At 26.9% G+C, this 14,054-nt stretch overlaps 1 protein-coding gene across 1 annotated transcript; it reads right to left on the bottom strand.

The window, feature by feature from the left end:
• Nucleotides 1–40: 40 nt before the first annotated feature.
• Nucleotides 41–13,225, bottom strand: LOC142240158 (putative peptidoglycan muropeptide transporter SLC46). Its single transcript, XM_075311863.1, has 9 exons — nt 13,111–13,225; nt 12,913–13,025; nt 8,712–8,880; nt 8,469–8,652; nt 4,768–4,954; nt 4,425–4,697; nt 4,173–4,362; nt 3,872–4,028; nt 41–247 (listed from the first exon to the last, which is right to left on the bottom strand). Exons 1-9 carry the CDS (start codon nt 13,223–13,225, stop codon nt 184–186), a joined length of 1,452 nt encoding a protein of 483 aa, XP_075167978.1. The 3' UTR covers nt 41–183.
• Between the last annotated feature and the right edge of the window lie 829 nt (nt 13,226–14,054).

The following is a 14,054-nucleotide window of genomic DNA, read 5'->3' as shown; positions in this document are numbered from 1 at the left end:
TTTCTAAGAATAACATTTGAAACAGTGTTCAATTCAAGCAAATCCATGCTTTTGAAAAAAAAATGTTTGAATTCCACTCGTTTCCAAAGTATATTCTAATATCTGTTTAATTCAAATTACTCTAAAACTTTTGTCTTTTCAGGGATTTTAAATGTTTGTGTTGATTGGTCTCCATCGGTCACATTAGCCACATATATCTGCATAGGTAGAAGACTTGCCTTTATGTTTGTGTAAACCAAAAATAACGCTGAAAAAAGGACAAAGAGAGATTTATTGTATATATATTATTAATATGTAATAGGGAATTATTTTAGTGTGTAAACACAACAATTGTGACATGTGGTGAGCGTAAGCTATCTTACACTCAAAGAAATTTGTTAGTAAACACAGCAGTAAAGTCTGATAAAAAAGCAAAAAGTTTCCTGCAAAAGCGAAAACAGTCACTGTCTCCTGAAATAATATTGGGATTACCACTTGTTCCTATCAATGACGCATGATCTGGTTGATCAGCATTTTCGTTCTTATAAGGAAGACAAAAATTGGGTCGATTCGCGGATTGTGTCAAAACACGAGTCGTTTTTTTCGCTGTATCCGTATGTTGCCTGGAAGATAAAAAACAATGGACAATACTTCGATTGATCAGTCATTTACAATTTTTTTAAATACATTTTCAAACATTTGAAAAGATTCGCATTTTTTAACCCTTTGACTACCGATGTCCACATAGGAGGACATTCGATAACGGCACCAAACTCTATTTCCCAGTTAGTTTCGATTTATTTCTCGATGTTATTTTAAAGTAAAGGCTTTAATCTAAATAAGCTATAAATATTTTCTATATTGGTGAGCACTAAACTGCATTTTTATAAACTTCTTTAACCATAAACGAAAAATACGAAATTTTGAAGCCATTTTGCGACTGTACGTCTCTGGTAAATGGACATTTATGCAAAAAACTGTAGCTGATATTTGTTCGGCTTCTTTTTTAGTATTTTTTCTAACACTTAAGAAGATATTATAGGCCAAATAGCGCTTATTTTCGTAAGGTCATTATGGCAGAATTCAAGAATCAAATTTTCAGAACACGCTCGTTAAAATTAAATTTTTTATTAAAATTTTTATTCTTCACATTGTTAGTACAAGTAAAAACAGAAGAAAAATTAAAGTTTTTAACAGTGGATTTATTTCGGTAGTGAAAGGGTTAATATGAGCTCCCGGTTGCCACTCGAGCCCAAAATAATCTATCAAAATTTACAGAAAATTTTACCAAAAAATACCAAAATTTTTATTTTGCAAAATTGTATTTCTATAGCAAATTTTGCCAAAAATTTATTTCTATAGAAAATTTTGCCAAAAATGTATTTCTATTTCTATAAAACAAAAGAAAAGAAAATTTTGTCAAAATTTTATTTCTATAGAAAATTTTGTCAAAATTTTATTTCTATAGAAAATTTTGTCAAAATTTTATTTCTATAGAAATTTTTGTCAAAATTTTATTTCTATAAAAAATTTATTTCTATAGAAAATTTTGTCAAAACTTTATTTCTATAGAAAATTTTGTCAAAATTTTATTTCTATAGAAAATTTTGTCAAAATTTTATTTCTATAGAAAATTTTATTCCTATAGAAAATTTTGTCAAAATTTTATTTCTATAGAAATTTTTTTCAAAATTTTATTTCTATAGGAAATTTTGTCAAAATTTTATTTCTATAGAAAATTTTGTAAAATTTTTATTTTTCTTGAAAATTTTGTCAAAATATTATTTCTATAGTCTATTTTATCGAATTTTTTTCTATAGAAAATTTTGTCAAAATTTTATTTCTATAAAAAATTTTGCCAAAAAAATTTTGTCAAAATAAAATTTTGAAAAATAGAAAATTTTGTCAAAATTTTATTTCTATCGAACATTTTGTCAAAAATTTTATTCCTATAGAAAATTTTGTCAAAATTTTATTTCTATAGAAAACTTTGCCAAAATTTTATTTCTATAGAAAATTTTGTCAAAATTTTATTTCTTAGAAAATTTTATCAAAATTATATTTCTATAGAAAATTTTGTCAAAATTTTATTTCTATAGAAAATTTTTTCAAAATTTTATTTCTATAAAAAACTTTGTCAAAATTTTATTTCTATAGAAAATTTTGTCAAAATTTTATTTCTATAGAAAATTTTGTCAAAATTTTATTTCCATAGAAAATTTTGTCAAAATTTTATTTTTCTTGAAAATTTTATCAAAATTATATTTCTATAAAAAAATTTATTTCTATAAAAAATTTTGTCAAAACTTTATTTCTATAGAAAATTTTGTCAAAATTTTATTTCTATAGAAAATTTTGTCAAAATTTTAATTCTATAGAAAATTTTGTCAAAATTTTATCAAAATTATATTTCTATAGAAAATTTTGTAAAAATTTTATTTCTATAGAAAATTTTGTCAATATTTTATTTCTATAGAAAATTTTGTCAAAATTTTATTTCTATAGAAAACTTTGTCAAAATTTTATTTCTATAGGAAATTTTGTCAACATTTTATTTCTATAAGAAACTTTGTCAAAATTATATTTCTATAAAAAATTTTATTTCTATAGAAAATTTTGTCAAAATTTTATTTTTCTTGAAAATTTTGTCAAAATCTTATTGCTATAGAAAATTTTTTCAAAATTTTATTTCTATAGAAAATTTTGTCAAAATTTTATTTCTATAGAATATTTTGTCATAACTTTATTTCTATAGAAAATTTTGTCAAAATTTTATTTTTCTTGAAAATTTGTCAAAATTTTATTTCTATAGACTATTTTATCAAAATTTTATTTTATAGAAAATGTTGTGAAAATTTTATTTCTATAGAAAATTTTGCCAAAATTGCATTTCTATAGAAAATTTTGTCATAATTTTATTTCTATGGAAAATTTTGTCATAATTTTATTTCTATAGAAAATTTTGTCAAAATTTTATTTCTATAGAAAATTTTGTCAAAATTTTATTTCTATAGAAAATTTTGTCAATTTTTTTATCTTAGTTGGAGAGGAATAACTTGGAAAATCTACCAAAACATGAGGAATTTTACCAATCTACCAATTTTGGTAGAATTCTACCAACTGTGGCAACAGTGCTCCCAATACAAAAACAAAAAACTAGTTTTGGTACTTAAATTTGCTTTGAATAACATTTTAAAACGTTCTACAAATTTTTCTTCGCTATACCCTTAAATACGAAAATATAACAGCAAAGTCATTCTGCTAAAACAGCAAAAAGTCTGCTGAAAAATAAAAAATTATGTTTGGTGAGAGAGCAAACATTATTTGCCATTTTTTAGGCGGCGGCGACGGGTTGACGTCTAAGCCGACATAAATTTGTCTATTCGGCGGCGAACCATTATCCATTATAAAAACAATGCGAAGTTATCCGAACGGTAATGCGATAAGTTGTACAACTAATCATACAATCAAAAATTATATTTAATTCAAATTGTCTGAGATAATTTTTGACTGTGATTGGAAGGTTCAAAATTTTGCAGAAATACAAAAATTATTAATTATTTGATCGGCGGCTTCATTCTCTGCTTTGAAGTACGAAAGAGGGAATATCAGCACCACAAGCACGTTTCAAGTGCATAATTTCACCGGGAATACAAAGTTTTTTGTTGTTTTCTTGGCAAACATAACACGAGAAAATACATGGATGCAAACATGTTACATGTTCTCCGTGAAAATCTAACATTATCCTCATGAAACATGTTTGGTGTGATCATATTCCTTTTCTGTGTGTATAATAATAGACACCAATAGTAGACGTTTTTTCTATGAGTGCAGTATATTTAACGCCCATCGCTAGACAACATAATTGTGTTTAGACACTTACTCTACTTACACCATAAAGGTAAAGCCAAGCAAATACAAGGTGGTGCTTATGAAATTAAACATACCAGCATACCAAGTTAATGTGGCTCTATATATCGAAGTATATATAGGTGCTGCTAAGATAGGTGAGAATGATTCCATAGATGTCGTCAAGGCAAAGATTTTACCTGTAACAAAAAATTAACCAACATTCAAACTGTAACTAACTAAAGCTTATTGGTTATATAGGATTGTCATAAATTTAAATTAAAAACTCTCCCACAAAGCAATGCAGTTAAATTTTAGTCATTTACCATTTCCCATAAACTTACCCACTTCCGATGGAGGTGTAAGATGAGAATGTATAGCCCTTGACATAGGACCCAAAATACCACGCATACAACCCATAGCTACTCCTATATACAATACCCACGAATATGGAGCAATGGCTCTACAAGTACACTCCAATATAGATGAACCATAAGCAAGCATATTCATTGAGACAATTGAAAAATTCAAAAGCTAAAAATATTTTATTTAAAAAATAAATATAAAGAAAATTTAATAAAATCCCAATTGCCTACCTCTTTGAGTAATAACATTCCCAGGGCACTGCCAATGATTTGTACAATAATACGTGATGCCGAATATATACCAAACTCTCTTACATTCCATTCAAATTTGTTACTGACAAACATATAGGATACATTTGAATCTCCTTCAACAGCAAAAATAGCTAAGGTTAAAGCCATCAAAGTTAACCAAATAATGGCACGATCATAGTTGGAACGTTTTTTGAGGCATGTCCGAAATAAATCTCTAACCAAATCGAAGCGGAAGAATTCCCGTATTTTGGACTAAATAAGAATTAAAAAAAAATAAATTAAATGAAATGGTTTTGTGTGGGGGTTAAGAGGAATTACTTACTCTACAATCAGTTTCTTGATTTTGTAAACTTTCCTTTACAAATACAAGGCAATAACCTAGAGCCAATGAGGTCAGAGCAGTCGATATTGTAAAAATGGTTAAAGCGTTTGTGGCTGCATATAAATAACTACTGGAAACATTACCAATCACAACGCCCAGACTAAGGGAGACTTCATTGAGGACCATTCTGGAAACAATCAATACCTAAACAATAAGAACTACTTCTCTAAAGTAACTAAAAGTACCGTATTGATGATATTCGGCACAAAAAAAAAAAATAAGAAAAATTCGTTTTGTTTGTTATTGTTGGCTTCTCTTCAATCGTTATTGTTGTTTTTTTGTTTTTTGATCTCAGCTTAAAGCCATGCATTGACTAAACTACAAGTGTAGCTTAACCAACAGAGGAAAAGTATGCTTGTCAAATTTATTTGGGCAAAGCCCTATAGACTGCAAGATGGTTGGATGTACAGCTGTTTCGGAATTACCACATTCCTCATCAGCATCCTCTACTTGCAGCAAAACTATCAACCAATTATCAGAATAAATTCGGGTAATTCACTCAACCCAACGTGAACTACACTTGAACCTCCCGAAAAAGGGGTTTGATAGTCGGCTACTGCCTAAACAAATTTGCCAGCATATCTCTTTTCCTTTGCCAAACTCAAATCATCGATTTGTATGTATTTGGCTGGGTTTGTTTTTGAGCGTGCTTCCTCTATCTTCATTCGTTTTGTTTGTTATTGTTGGCTTCTCTTCAATCGTTATTGTTGTTTTTTTGTTTTTTGATCTCAGCTTAAAGCCATGCATTGACTAAACTACAAGTGTAGCTTAACCAACAGAGGAAAAGTATGCTTGTCAAATTTATTTGGGCAAAGCCCTATAGACTGCAAGATGGTTGGATGTACAGCTGTTTCGGAATTACCACATTCCTCATCAGCATCCTCTACTTGCAGCAAAACTATCAACCAATTATCAGAATAAATTCGGGTAATTCACTCAACCCAACGTGAACTACACTTGAACCTCCCGAAAAAGGGGTTTGATAGTCGGCTACTGCCTAAACAAATTTGCCAGCATATCTCTTTTCCTTTGCCAAACTCAAATCATCGATTTGTATGTATTTGGCTGGGTTTGTTTTTGAGCGTGCTTCCTCTATCTTCATTCGTTTTGTTTGTTATTGTTGGCTTCTCTTCAATCGTTATTGTTGTTTTTTTGTTTTTTGATCTCAGCTTAAAGCCATGCATTGACTAAACTACAAGTGTAGCTTAACCAACAGAGGAAAAGTATGCTTGTCAAATTTATTTGGGCAAAGCCCTATAGACTGCAAGATGGTTGGATGTACAGCTGTTTCGGAATTACCACATTCCTCATCAGCATCCTCTACTTGCAGCAAAACTATCAACCAATTATCAGAATAAATTCGGGTAATTCACTCAACCCAACGTGAACTACACTTGAACCTCCCGAAAATTATCAGAATAAAATCAGGCAGTCTATAGGGCTTCGCCCAAATAAATTTGACAAACATTCTTTTCCTCTGTTGATTAAGCTACACTTGTAGTTTAGCCAATGCATGGTTTTAAGCTGAAATCAAAAACAACAATAAAATTATATTTCTATAGAAAATTTTGTCAAAATTTTATTTCTATGGAAAATTTTGTTAAAATTTTATTTCTATAGAAAATTTTGTTTCTATAGAAAATTTTGTCAAAATTTTGTTTCTATAGTACATTTTTCAAAATTTTGTCAAAATTTTATTACTATAGAAATTTTGTCAAAACTTTATTTCTATGGAAAATTTTGTCAAAATTTTATTACTATAGAAATTTCGTCAAAATTTTATTTCTATCAAGAAAATTGTCTCAACATTTTTTTCCATATACAAAATTTTCTCAAAATTTATTTCCATAGAAAATTTTGAAGTACCTCTGCAAAATCTACCAAAACATCAAAAATCCTACCAATCTACCAAACAATAAAAAATCTACCATATCTGGTAGGATTCTACCAACTTTGGCAACGTGTCTACCACCCAAATTTACTACTTGAATATTTAGAAGTAAATTTTCATTCATAAATACAAGGTGACCGAATTAATATCTCCGCATTTGGAAGACGATTACCTGTCTCTTGATATTGTGGTTCGAAATCTTGATTTTATTGCAGCTTGCTCGATTTGACAAAATTTTAATTTTTAAGTTATTATTGATTTTCTACAGCAGAGCCTTTTGCTTTATTTTCTTTTCAAAAAAAAACTTGTCAGTATATTGGGGATTTTAGTGAGGAATTTATATTTAAATTGGGGATTTTTTGGGGAGGAAAACATCATAATTTGGGGACAAGAGCCAGAAAAATACTGGCAGCACTGGGTGTGGTTTGGGTAGGTAAGGTTAGGCTAAAGTGGCAGCCCGATTAAAATTCAGACCACTACCTGTCTCTTGATGTTGTGGTTCGAAATCTTGATTTTATTGCAGCTTGCTGGATTTGACAAAATTTTAATTTTTAAGTTATTATTGATTTTCTACAGCAGAGCCTTTTGCTTTATTTTCTTTTCAAAAAAACTTGTAGGTGTATTGGGGATTTTTGTGAGGAATTTATATTTAAATTGGGGATTTTTGGGGACGAAAACATCATAATTTGGGGACAAGAGCCAGAAAAATACTGTCAACACTGCCGATATGGGTCAATTCTTTCATACTCGTTAGAGGACAAGTCAAATCTGTGGGTCGGTTTATATTGGGGCTATAATTAAACGTCGTCCGATATGGTCCATTTCCAATACCATCCGACCTAGACCAATAAAAACTACTTGTGCCAAGTTTGAAGTCGATAGCTTGTTTCGTTCAGAAGTTGAGGAGATTTCAACAGATGGACGGATATCGCTATATCGACTCAGAATTTCGCCATGACGCAGAATATATGTATAAATTAATAGGTCTGAGACCAACATTTCGATTCCTGCTTCAACCGAACACCAAAAAGTTTTTCAGTGGTAGATTATCCCATCTCAGTAATGCTGGTTACATTTCTGAGTGTTTCAAAGCTTCACTGCAATGTGGAACGCCGTTCGGATTCGGCTATAAACAGGAGGTCCCATGTCATTGAACTTGACATGGAATCGGGCAGCACTCAGTGATAAGAAAGAATTTCACCACTATGGTATCACAATGGACTGAATAGTCTAAGTGAGCTTGATACATCGGGCTGCCACCCAACCTAACCTAAGATAGGCAGGAAGCCACTGTGGTGCAATCGTTAGCATACCCGTCTTGCATGCAAAGAGTCATGGGTTCCATCGAAACACCAAAAAGGTGACATTTGTGATTATTTCAAAACTTCTCTAAGTGGTTTCACCGCAACGTGAATCACTGTTCGGCTATTCAAATATCCCTTGTCATTGAGCTAACGCAGCACTCATTGATAAAAGAGAAGTTCACCACGTGAATAGTCTAAGGCTGAATAACGGGCTTAGACCGTTATTCAGGTATACAAAATATAAAAAAATCGTCCATTGATTATTTGAAAATTCATCAAGTTTTAGCGAGAGCAACCTTTGCGCAACTGTTGACATAACCGCCTTACATAAAAAGAGTCCTGGGTTCTATAACAATGTTTAGATCCTTAGATTATGTAAACACGTTTGAAGTGCACACATATTTTAAAAGTCTACTTTTCGACCTTAAGACCCTCACAGCACTTACCTAAATGGTCTTGTTTTTTCATCAGCAACATCCGAAATGTAGCAATAAATGCCTGTTAATAAGGCACAATGGCCTCCACTTAAGGCTAAGGGTACTGAAGATAACAAAATCATCCATGAACTTATATTACTTGTTGTAGTAATATAACACAAAACATTTAATACAACAGCACTGGCAGCATATCCTGTAACGAAAAACAGTTTTTTATATAATATCTTCAAGAAATACATTATAATGCATTACCCATAAATGTTGCCAATACAATTGGTCTACGACCAAATTTATCCGACCAAGGTCCAATAAATAAACTAAGTATAGCTGGAATAATACTTTCAAGTATGGACTGAGCCATCAGAATATTGGAAACATATTTTTGAATTTCGATTAGGATATTCTCTTGGGAATTTGTAAGCTGTTAAGAAAACAAAAAAATATAATATAAGATGTAGTTTAAGGCTGAAATTTGGGATTAATCCCGTCCCGAAAATCCCGGATTTTTTTGTTTTCAAACCCGGGATTTTTCGCAATCCCGAAAAATAACCTAAATTTATTATATTTTCTGCCTTTTAGGATTTTTTATTATTAAATAGGTGTCTTCATTCAGTATAAACGACCCTTAGACCAGTGACGACTGTGAGAGCTGTTTTTAATCTGCAATAATACATGATCGCTTATATCTGATGAAGCTTTGAATGCCTTGATATTTTTTCTATAGAAATAAAATTTTGTACAAAATTATCTATATAAATAAAATTTTGGACAAAAGTTTCTATATAAATAAAATTTTGGACAAAATTTTCTATAGAAATAACATTTTGTACAAAATTATCTATACAACTAAAATTTGGACAAAATTTTCTATAGATATACAATTTTGTACAAAATTATCTATACAAATAATATTTTGACAAAATTTTCTATAGAAATAAAATTTTGACAACATTTTTAAAGCAATAGAATTTTAACAAAATTTACGTTTACGTTCAATCTTCTGCGATCGTAGTCATAAGGAAAAACATCTGTGATATTTTAATTTAGTTTTGTAATTATTTTTGAAATTATTTTAAATATTTATTTAATGTCGTGGTGTTCCTGTGCCGTCTCTTTTCATAATTTAAAAATAATCAACAATATGATAAAAGACTAAATATTTCAATAAAAAATTTGGAAATCACCAAACCATGTCGGATGAAAATATGAAATAGTCTTTTATTTGCATATTGAATGACGTTGAAAGCCCATTTTAGAAAAGATCCAAAAATAACCAAAATTTTTCTATAGAAATAATTTTTTTTTAAATTTTCTATGGAAATAAAAATTTGAAAAAAAAAATAAAATTTTGACAATTTTTTCAAACAAATTTTTCTATAAAATAAAATTTAGACAAAATTTTCTATAGAAATACCATTTTTACAAAATTTTCTATAGAAATAAAATTTTGAAAAACTTTCTATAGAAATAAAATTTTGACAAAATGTTCTATAGAAATAAAATTTTGACAAAATTTTCTATAGAAATAAAATTTTAGACGAAACTTTCTATAAAAATAAAATTTTGACAAAATTTTATATACAAATAAAATTTGTAAAAAATTTTCTATAGAAATAAAATTTGTACAAAATTTTCTATAGAAATAAAATTGTAGACAAAATTTTCAATAGAAATAACATTTTAGACAAAACTTTCTATAGAAATAAATTATTGACTAAATTTTCTATGGAAATAAAAATTTGACAATTTTTTTAAACAAATTTTTCTATAAAATAAAAGTAAGACAAAATTTTCTATAGAAATACCATTTTTACAAAATTTTCTATAGAAATAAAATTTTAACAAATTGTTCTATAAAAATACAATTTTTCACAATTTTCTATAGAAATAAAGTTTTGACAAAACTTTCTATAGAAATAAAATTTTGACAAAATGTTCTATAAAAATAAAGTTTTTAAAAAATTTTCTATAAAAAAAAAGTTTTGACAAAACTTTCTATAGAAATAAAATGACAAAATTTTTTATAGAAATAAAATTTTGACAAAATGTTCTATAGATATAAAATTTTGACAAAAATTTTCTATAGAAATAAAATTTTAGACGAAACTTTCTATAGAAATAAAATTTTGACAAAATTTTATATAAAAATAAAATTTGTACAAAATTTTCTATAGAAATAAATTTTTGGCAAAATTTTCTAAAGCAATAGAATTAAAAAAAAAATGTATGTTTACGATTACGTTCAATCTTCTGTGATCGTAGTCATAAGGAAAAACATCTGTGATATTTTAATTTAGTTTTGTAATTTTTTTTGAAATTATTTTAAATATTTATTTAATGTCGTGGTGTTCCTGTGCCGTCGCTTTTTACAATTTAAAAATAATCAACAATATGTCAAAAAACTAAATATTTCGATAAAAAAATTATCTCAGAAGAAGTTGGAAATCACCAAAGACATGTCGGATGAAAATATGAAATAAAGTCTTTTATTTGCATATTGAAAGACATTGAAAGCCCATTTTAGAAAAGATCTAAAAATAACCAAAAATTTTCTATAGAAATAATTTTTTTTTTAATTTTCTATGGAAATAAAAATTTGACAAAATTTTTTAAAGTAAGAGAATTTTGACAAAATTTTCTACAGATATAAAATTTTGACAATTTTTTCAATAAAAATAAAATTTTAACAAATTTTTCTATAGATATAAAATTTAGACCAAATTTTCTATAGAAATAAAATTTTGACAAAATTTTCTATAGAAATACCATTTCGACAAAATTTTCTATAGAAATAAAATTTTAACAAAATTTTCTATACAAAATAAAATGTTGACAATTTTTTTCAATAGAAATAAAGTTTAGACCAAATTTTCTATAGAAATAAAATTTTGACAAAATTTTCTATAGAAATAAAATTTTGATAAAATTTTCTATAGAAATAAAATTTTTACAAAATTTTCTATAGAAATAAAATTTTAAACACAACTTTCTATAGAAATAAAATTTTGACAAAATTTTCTATAGAAATAAAATTTTAACAAAATTTTCTATATAAAATAAAATGTTGACAAATTTTTTCAATAGAAATAAAGTTTAGACAAAATTTTCTATAGAAATAAAATTTTGACAACATTTTCTATAGAAATAAAATTTTGATAAAATTTTCTATAAAAATAAAAATTTTACAAAATTTTCTATAGAAATAAAATTTTAAACACAACTTTCTATAGAAATAAAATTTTGACAAAATTTTCTATAGAAATAAAATTTTAACAAAATTTTCTATACAAAATAAAATGTTGACAAATTTCTTCAATAGAAATAAAGTTTAGACAAAATTTTCTATAGAAATAAAATTTTGACAACATTTTCTATAAAAATAAAATTTTTACAAAATTTTCTATAAAAATAAAATTTTTACAAAATTTTCTATAGACATACAATTTTAGACAAAACCTTCTATAGAAATAAAATATTGACAACATTTTCTATAGAAATAAAATTTTAACAAAATTGTCTATACAAAATAAAATGTTGATAATTTTTTTCAATAGAAATAAAATTTTAACAAAATGTTCTATATAAAATAAAATTTAGACAAAATTTTCTATAGAAATAAAATTTTCACAAAATTTTATATTAAAATAAAATTTTTACAAATTTTTCTATAGAAATAAAATTGTGGCAAAATTTTCTATAGAAATAAAGTTTTGAAAAAATTTTTCTATAGAAATAAAATTTTTACAAAATTTTCTATAGAAATAAAATTTTAGACAAAACTTTCTATAGAAATAAAATTTTGACAAAGTTTTATATAAAAATTAAATTTTTACAAAATTTTCTATAGAAATAAAATTTTAGACAAAACTTTATATAGAAATAAAATTTTAGACAAAACTTTGTATAGAAATAAAATATTGACAATATTTTCTATAGAAATAACGTTTTGACAAAATTTTATGTTAAGTACCAAATTGAAATTGTTTTTGACTTTACTCTTATGTTCTGTTTTTACGTTTTTTGTTAATAAAATCCCGAAAAGAAATTCCGGAAAATCCCAGGATTCAATATTTTGAAATCCCGAGATTTATAAACATCGATCCCGAATGACAGCCCTAGTGTAGTTAAAATTATATATTTTAGTTTTCCAATAGATGGCGTTATTTGTCGCGGTAAATAAAGAAAAACTGTTATATATAGCGTATTTTGTCTGATTTAAATTTGAGCAAAATAAATGAAACATTAATTTGAATTTTAGAAAATGTTTGTTGAGTATACAGATATAACTTTTTCATCAAATAAATTTGCTATTTTCTGCTGCTGACATTGGATCGTGAATTTTAGACAAACAATATAAAATATAAATATAATCTGGATGTTCTATACAAAATGGAATAACAATAGGTCTATGAGCTACGAAGATATTTAATTTGTATATTAAGTCAATACCTACTTTAGTTCCTTCCGGCCCCTCTTCCATACCCAAAAAGGGTTTGCATTGTGTGTCATTATAATGAAAGACTGCAGTACATGTTTGGTGTAACAATAAATTCTGATAGATCGTTCCTATGATTACAACATATTAAAGATATAGATAGGTACATTGAACTTTATTTAATTTCAATAAATTTCTGTTATTTCATCACGCTACCTGATAAAGATGTTGACAGAAATACAAGAAATACCGCTGGTTCTAAAATAAACCATCTATGTTTCGTTTGCCCAATAGCATTGTTAAGGCTTAAGTTATCCAGTATTTGGGCCATTTTTTCAACCGCTTAAACATCTGTTCATTAACTAATTGAATTTGTCATTAATTTCCGGCCAAAGAAATCTTAATTGTTTACACCAATCGCTTATTCTCAATATTTAAAACAACCGTTTCTATGAAAATTCCAAATCAGACTAAATTCATATAGGAAAGTAGGTATATTTTTTGTTCCAAAGAAGCTACAATTTGATGTACTTGAATATATCATGTGGGGAAAGAGTTTTTTTATCTCAATGCGTAATTTTTATAAGGAGCTATTGCATATAGGTTCAAAAACAAAATGGCTTAATAAAAATTTCAGCTTGATCAGCATAGGGAAATAGCTAATGTTTGCGAACTAGAAAGAAGAATTAATATAATCTGAAGTATATTTTTAAGCAATAAAGGAATTCTCTAAAATGTTTGCTGATTCCATTTGGTACACCCAAAGAAATTTGTTAGTAAAAACAGCAGAAAAGTCTGCTAAAACAGCAAAAAGTCTGCTGAAAAAGGCAGTCACTGTTTGCTGAAATGGCAAATATTGGCTGAAATTTTGTTAAATTGTTTAGAAAATTTTGTTAAAATTTTATTTCTATAGACAATTTTGTCAAATTTTTATTTCTATGGAAAATTTTGGCAAATTTCTATTTCTACAGAAAATTTTGGCAAAATTATATTTCTATAGAAAATTTTGTCAAAATTTCATTTCTACAGAAATAATGGTAGATTTTTTACCAAACTGTAAAAAATCTACCATTTTTGGTAGAATTCTACCAACTGTGGCAAACGTGTTAGAAGGTTGTTATTTTTTATACCCACCAAAATAAAAAGAAAATCGAACGAAA

The sequence above is a fragment of the Haematobia irritans genome, chromosome 5 (genome assembly GCF_050003625.1).
Source record: "Haematobia irritans isolate KBUSLIRL chromosome 5, ASM5000362v1, whole genome shotgun sequence".
NCBI lineage: Eukaryota > Metazoa > Arthropoda > Insecta > Diptera > Muscidae > Haematobia > Haematobia irritans.
This window is presented reverse-complemented; position numbering and strand designations above follow the sequence as displayed.